General features: G+C 34.2%; 1 protein-coding gene across 1 annotated transcript; it reads right to left on the bottom strand.

Annotated features, from left to right (window-relative positions):
* Window positions 1-326: 326 nt before the first annotated feature.
* On the bottom strand, window positions 327-2,971 carry LOC119638550 (aminopeptidase N-like). Its single transcript, XM_038035418.1, has 4 exons — window positions 2,889-2,971; window positions 1,239-2,805; window positions 655-1,169; window positions 327-588 (listed from the first exon to the last, which is right to left on the bottom strand). Exons 1-4 carry the CDS (start codon window positions 2,912-2,914, stop codon window positions 327-329), a joined length of 2,370 nt encoding a protein of 789 aa, XP_037891346.1. The 5' UTR covers window positions 2,915-2,971.
* Window positions 2,972-7,598: the final 4,627 nt, after the last annotated feature.

The following is a 7,598-nucleotide window of genomic DNA, read 5'->3' as shown; positions in this document are numbered from 1 at the left end:
CGAACGTAACTTTCCCATGTCATCGGCTCCCATTTTGTGTAATTTTCACCTCTTGTCGATTCAACTGACATTAACCTTAAGATCGACTGTGGCCATTGGAACCTCAGTACGAAATATTTAGTTTAGCCGTCAGAATATTACCAATTCCAAGAAGTTTGTGCCCATAAAAATATTTATTTCAAATACACAAAATGTAAGCCATTAGCAAATCAAATCATATATCATAACACAAAACATGAATAAAGTGAAGACGAGAGACCCTTAAAAATCGATTGGCCCATAGCATATGCAAAGAAAAATAAAAAACCACATCGGTATCCTAATAGTTATTTTCGAAGAGTTGCATTTTTTGCACGTTTAAAATTTCGTCTTCTTAAATTATTATGTACGGTAGCACGGTAACGATGAACCCATCCAATGTTCAGTCGTGTGATTTCCACAGCACTTAAAATGGTTCTCCATGAATGCTGAAAGATGTCACGTTTCTTAGCTAGGAACTCTAATATTCCAATGTTATGTTCCATTGATGCTACTTGTCTCGCTAAAGATAAAATTAAATTAATTACATCCTTAGAGATGGTCCCGTAACTATGAAATGAATATAAAACAAATTTCAAAAACAAAATTTACTAAAATATACGCATAGGGACTTACTATTCCCGTAGCTGATCAAAGTGTTCGAAAAAGTAGTCCTTAGCAATAGGAAAACCTATTTTATTTCGTGCTATACTTTCAAATGCAGCGGCAGAATCTTGTCGATGTATATATTTCGTATTATTAAACATCAAATCAAGAAAATTGCTTAAAGTGGTCTTATTTCTTGAACAGGATAATGCCTGGATTATTGTTCGCTGCTCGGAGACGATTATATTTGATTCTTGTAAGTATTGCCATAAAAATTCCCAATCACTTTGATTGCCATATTTGATTGCCGTTGAATATACAGTTAACCTTAAATTAATTGGTATTTTATTTATATTTGAAATTTTCCAATTTGCGAAATATTGTTTAGCTGCATTTACGCAATCATCAATTTCCAGATGACAAGCCCAATAACTTATTTGCGTTTTATGCATAAGATCAATATATGAAATTTCTTTCTCATCTTGAGTACTATTTAAACCGTGCAACGTATTATAGGTAGGTAGTATAAGATACTTGAGGAAATTCTAAAAGAATTAATATAATAATAATTGCACTACTATTAATACTCACTCATTAGTTATTTGAAAAATTACCGTAAAAAGTTTATAGGTTTTCTCGTAACCCTTCAATATGTTATCAAGTTTGATGAAACCACGTAAAGCTGTTCGCCATGGTAAATAATCTTTTTCATATTGTAAATAGTTTAATATATCCAAAGTTATGCGATAATTAATATAGCCTGCCCAGGCAAGCGATAGAGAATCGTCAATCAATTGAGCACGATTCAGAACGTGTATCTGCGTATATTTATCACTATTCAATGTACGATTTAATAAAGCCCAATTTTCTGCATCATACGTAACTCTATATAAGCCCAACATTTGCACATTAAATATAATCCAATCGCCTTTCTCTGCCATATCGTTCAATGTTATATTTATATTTTCTTTATCTTTTTTGCATTCGAGCCAGTATGATGGTCTAAGCTTATAGAATTCTAATCGCGATGCACTTGCAAGTGTTATTGGTATCCACCAGCATCGTTTAGTCGCATTTTTTGCCTGTGAACTATTTAAAAAAAAACGCTGCTGCGTAACATACGCATTACCGTTGGAATAATTTCGAATAACTTTTACTAAAGGATAGCCGGCCTGTGACGTCCACGAATGTAAAACTACTTTTATGTCATTCCTTCGCTGATAAGTATGAGCCATTATGCTGAAACTATTCCATAAACTACCGTAATTATCAGCCGTATACAGGAATTTCGACAAGTATTGACGTATGCCACTAAGAAAAGCGTCGTCACCTACGATCATGTGTAACATACGCAAGAGCATTGCCCCTTTTTTATAAGAGAGTGAATCGAAACGTCCGGTTATTTGAGCGGTGGACTTAACTCCTTGTGTGAGCGCATGACTGTTGATTTGAGCATCATATTCAAAAACATCTAAAATATTATTCATAGATTCGACTTGTAGATAATTCCAATTACTATTTAAATGATGAACGCCTAAAATGGACATATATGTAGCAAAGCCTTCATTCATCCATATATCTGACCACCATTTCAAAGTTACTGCATTACCGAACCATTGATGAGCTAATTCATGAGCTACCAGCGCAGCTAAACGCTGTCTACTCATTTCTGATGAGATATTCGAAGAAAATAACAACGAGCTCTCCCGATAAGTAATTAAACCCCAATTTTCCATAGCAAGAGCCCCAAAATTTGGTACAGAAAGTTGATTCATTTTCGTAAAAGGCAAAGGCACTGCTAAAAGCGACTCAAAAAACTTATATAGCTCGGGTGCTATTTGAGCGGCAAACTCGCATTCATTGATAATATCCGGACGAGACCAAGTATAAAACTTCACACCATAATTACCCGATAATTTGTAAGTGAAATTATTCACAGAGTATGCCACTAAATAGGTTGGGATAGGTACAGTTTCCTCAAAAATGCTCCAAACATAGTTATCTGTTTCATTGCTTCCCAAATACATCTTTTCTTGTTTAGCTAAAGGCATATTGCTTAGGGCAACAAGAGATTCCTGATGGCCCAACCAAATTTTAAATTTCGCCCTAAAATTCGGTTCATCAAAACAGGGAAAAGCAGTCCTAGCATAAGCTGGCTCAAATTGAGTAATCGACATCCATCTAAAAAAAAACAAAGAGCAAATGCATATATTTACTTAACAACATAAATGTAATATGAACAGAGAAAAAAAAGCAAAACTCACTTGGTTTCATTCGTCACTTTATCCATATACGAGCTTTGATAATAACCATGTAAGAGTTGATTTAGTGGACCTCTAAACGCTAACTTAAGCGCATATGTTTCACCCCTTAGCAATGCAAGGCAGCTATGTATGATGTAATAATCATGCTCGTCCATGACTCTGACCGCATCGATGGCATAACGCGTTGACTGCTCGTAATCATATTTTATCAGTTCTATGCTGTTTTCATCGATTGTAAGATTTCGAGCGTGCAATGTTATATTTCCGGTGCCGATAAGAACTTGAAACCTGATAATGACTTCACCAACAAACGTTAGATGTAATGGATCTAGTAACGTTACAATCTTTAAGGTGTAATGCTCTGGTTTTAAAGATTCTGGTAGCCGATAATGTGTATAATTTGTGAAGCGAGATCTAGACGGCTTGGCTGCACAGCAACTGGAAAAGATCGCAATCAAAAGCACCTTTACTACTACACCTATATATGATTGCAGCATTTTCGAATGTAGCAAATTTAAAAAATTTTCTCCGAAAAAAAAACCTAAACAAAAAAAATTATTCCTCTGCCGATTGTCACAAGTGAATAATTAAAAAAAATCATATCAAAAAAATTTTGAAAAAGATATAGTCATCGTCTCCAACATATGTTTTTAGACAAATCAAAAACTTTGAATTGTTTCGGTTTATGTATACCCTGCACCTTAAATTAATACACAAAAAGGAATCTTAATCAATGGCGAATCATTTTGCCAATAAATACAGTTTTTAGATATACCCTTAGATGCTAATGCTTTAAGAGGTTAATCTTAGAATTAATTTCTTTGGCGAAATTAATAATAATAATAATAATAGATATAGTCTGTGAAATATTTGTATCGAAGTTAAAATCAACATCGTCTGATAATAATGCTACAGTCACCTGTTTGACAAAAACGAATACATGGGCGAAAGCTAACTTTCAGCTACGCGATTTTCACCCAGATGGGATTTTGAGTTGATAACAACCCTGTTCTTGATTTATTTGGCGCAAAAAGACAAATAAAACAAATCAAACGCGATTGATTTTTTTTTTTTTTTTGTATTTATTGCTTTCACCATCAAGTCAAAATAATAATTTTGAAAGCACTAAACTCCAAGCTGGACGGCGTAGCAACAGCAATAAATTAATTAGCGTCGTGGGTGAAGTTATCTAAGAATTATCGAGGTCTTACGCCACGGGATCGGTACGGAGAATCTGAGCGTGAGCGTGAGTTGCGGCGAGAAGGAGAACGAGATGCCGCTCTTTTCCTTCCCCTACTTAGGCAGAACATATCATGGTTCAGAATGATTCATAATTGCGATTATATTTATCAAATAAATATATATGTATATACATGATTATGATGTTCAGCTAAAAATGTTATGTAATTGCATGAGTAGTGAAGGTTTTTTTTTTTACTAATTGATAAGAATATGGCCTCTGTCTGCTTAACGTTTACAAATACTTGGGCCAGTTCCAATGCATTGCGCGATGGCCTTGAAAGTGGCAACAAAGCGTCTTTTCAAAGAATGTGGCCCCACATTGTTTGGGATTTACAGATACTTGGCCAGTTGGTGCAAAAATTGCAGTGATTCGAACGAAGGTGGGCATGTGTGAGGATATGTATAATAAATTTTTGGTGGAGAAAATACTGAATAACGAAGTCAATACATTTTGTATTGTTATGTTACGACCAAATCTCATTCGATTCATAATTTCAACAAATTTCTATATAAAAGCGTAGAGCCGATAGCCTGTGTTGCTAGTGCTCAATGTCTTTTTTTCAGTCTAAGAATTCAATTCATTAGTCTAAAATTAAAATAATAATAATAATAATATATAAAAGCGTAACCGGATTGAAATATTTCTTCTAAAGATTTTAAAAATGAACATTTGCGAGCGAAGAAAAGCGTGTGTACAATAATTGTCTAACAAAAATTTCCTATCCTTTAGCCATATTGGGAACTACTTAAAGTCATAATAAGTGCGATTAAGGGACCGGGCGAGTGCGGTTTTACTTTATAGGAACTGACTCTGGCGAGATATTAAAAAGAAAAACTTTTCGGTAAAGTGTTAAAAGTATGGAAAGCAAAAATGCTATGCATAAAGAGCTCAACACCAATTAGAGATTTATTTCGGTAATTGTAGCTATTTGAAAAGTTGGATAGCAGATATCAGATGTCATTCTTGTATATATGGTTCATGACCGTTCAAAAAATTCGTGAGTAAAATTCCAGAATTCGGAAAACCTTTAATTTAAATAATTTTGCATTACGTAACTTTTGAAAAATCCGCAAACAAATTTGTTTTGAATCTATCTACTGAGTGTGGTCGGAATAATAGAGAAATTTTTTGCCAAGTTAATGCAATTGGTCGAGTTTTTATACCCCACGCCACTTGTGATAGAGAGTATATCAAGTTAGTAGGTATAGGGGGTATATTAGGTAGGTTAGAGGGTATATTAAGTTAGTGCGGACTTATACAACACCCAGGAGGGTTGGAGGTAGACCCACCTTTCATTATATCGTTCGATTTAAAATCATCATCATAATTTTGTCGATATTTTGGTACACTGATGTACTTCGAGCCAAGGACGAACGCTATTGAAACTTTTGCGACCCCTCCCCATACAACGCCGTATCCTGAAAAGTCGTTATATGGAAAAAACTTGCAATATTCAAAATCTCTGGGCAAAAGTAAACAAGTAGTAGTACTGCGGCATTCTAAGTTGACGTGAAAGTTTTGGAATCGCTCTCAAATAACTGTTCCTGGGGAAATTGAAGTCCTGTGTGGTAAAATGGTCGAATTATCAATATTTCATGGTAAAAATTGTCTCGTAATATTAAATTGACAAAGAAATCTACCTTATCAAATTTGGATCACGTAGTTCTACTTTCTGTAGACCACCGGATATAAGGATTCTTATGAAACGTAAACGCTTATATGCCAAATAAAACTAATTGCTATTTTTTTCATGACGCAAACTTGCTCATGATAGTAATTAAATAAAAAAAACCAAATGGACCTAATTTAAAAAACATGGGTCTACTTCTCCCCCGCCACTCCATATAATATATCACAAGATATCTTAATAACACATAGAAGCGTTGCAGCAAAAAAAATTAACGGTGAGGAATTTGGATCGCATAGGCCTATCATTTTTGAACCCCCCTTATAGAAGCGCTGCCACGAAACACAAACACTTATATAGAGAAATATTTGACCATCCAATATGCGGGCTGTCGTGAAATATATGGTTCCGCAAGAAAATATTGTTTACTTTTTGGTGTATTATTTATTATCAAAACGAGCGAATAACTACAGTAAGTGAAATGGTGCAGTGCATGCATTAGTTGATGTTGCCCGATTGTAATGCTCGTACTTGCGTTCTGCGGTCATTGGCGAAAACACAGTCAAGTTCAGCGTATAGCTCAAAAGAAAAATTTTATTTCATCAGCAATAACCAATAAGTCAATAAATTTAAGGAAAAATTCATCAAATAATCCTAATTAACCAAAATATACTCAGGACCGTCAATTTATTGAAAAAGAAATTATAACATATTACTGGAGATATAGGTCCAACCAATAATCAATAAGTCAATAAATTTATGGAAAAATTCATCAAATGTTCCTAATTAACTAAAATATACTCAGGACCGTCAATTTATTGAAAAAGAAATTATATTATATATATATATACATTACACTACTGGAGGTATAGGTCTGTATGTTAAAGGCCTCTCACCTAATGTTCTTCACAAACCAAAAAAAAAAAAAAAAAATAGTACAATTGTTCAATAGACGTCTTATCCTACCAGCCGTCAATCTTCTTGAGTTTATCAAGACCTCAGTTCTCTCAGTCATTTCGAGAAATAATTGCATTATGAATTCTCTGAGCGATTCCCTGAAACTGCCGTCAAAGGTTGGATAATCTTTTGAATAACATACATCTTCACATTGTCACGAACTATAGAAATTAATTCAATCACTCTTCTATATATCTATATATTAAAATACACTTAAGCAATAAAAATATTTTTCGAGTGACTCGTAGCAGACATTATGTTTATATAAAAATTTTATGCTAGTTTGAAATATTCGAAACGCGCATACTTTATTCCAAATTAAAAAGTTGTGTAAAAAGGAAAATTTTCAGTGATAAAAATAATGAAAAAAAACGATAAATATTCGAAAAACAATTATGTCTTCGCTCAATCTTCGCATAGTATACGTTCGAAACGCGCAGAATCGAATAATGGGGGAGCAGGAAGGAAGATTCAGAGTCGTAATCCATTCTTTCATTACTTGAATGCTTATCGCAAGACCGTTCGCAATTATCCTCGCTCAATATGGAGTATTACGGCGGAAGCTGCCAAATCTTGGAATGAAATGCCAATGGAAGAGAAAAGCATTTACATTGAAAAAGCCCGTCACGCTGGTCATATTTATCATTTACGTGATCCTCGCATGCAGCTTGTTCTCGGTCAATTGCGAAAAGGTTTGGCAAGTCAGACGACTTTAAATATTCCACAAATGGCGACAACTGTAGACCTGATGCAATTATGGAAAAGACAAACATTAATGGAAGTTTTGGAAACCAATAAAAAATCAAAAAATATTGGACGCCATTTTTCAAGCTAGCAGGTCCAAGCATTCTTTTCGTCATAAGTTTTGTACCAGTTTTTCCAG

The sequence above is a fragment of the Glossina fuscipes genome, unplaced genomic scaffold, assembly GCF_014805625.2.
Source record: "Glossina fuscipes isolate IAEA_lab_2018 unplaced genomic scaffold, Yale_Gfus_2 90, whole genome shotgun sequence".
NCBI lineage: Eukaryota > Metazoa > Arthropoda > Insecta > Diptera > Glossinidae > Glossina > Glossina fuscipes.
This window is presented reverse-complemented; position numbering and strand designations above follow the sequence as displayed.

What these genes read in the sequence shown, in the direction of transcription:
- LOC119638550 (XM_038035418.1), bottom strand. Translation starts at nt 2,914, where the DNA reads ATGGATAAAGTGACGAATGAAACCAA. An exon ending in AAAGTGACGAATGAAACCAA is followed by an intron (nt 2,806 to 2,888) that starts GTGAGTTTTGCT and finishes GTTTTTTTTTAG; the next exon opens with ATGGATGTCGATTACTCAAT. An exon ending in TTTGATCAGCTACGGGAATA is followed by an intron (nt 589 to 654) that starts GTAAGTCCCTAT and finishes TTCATTTCATAG; the next exon opens with TTACGGGACCATCTCTAAGG.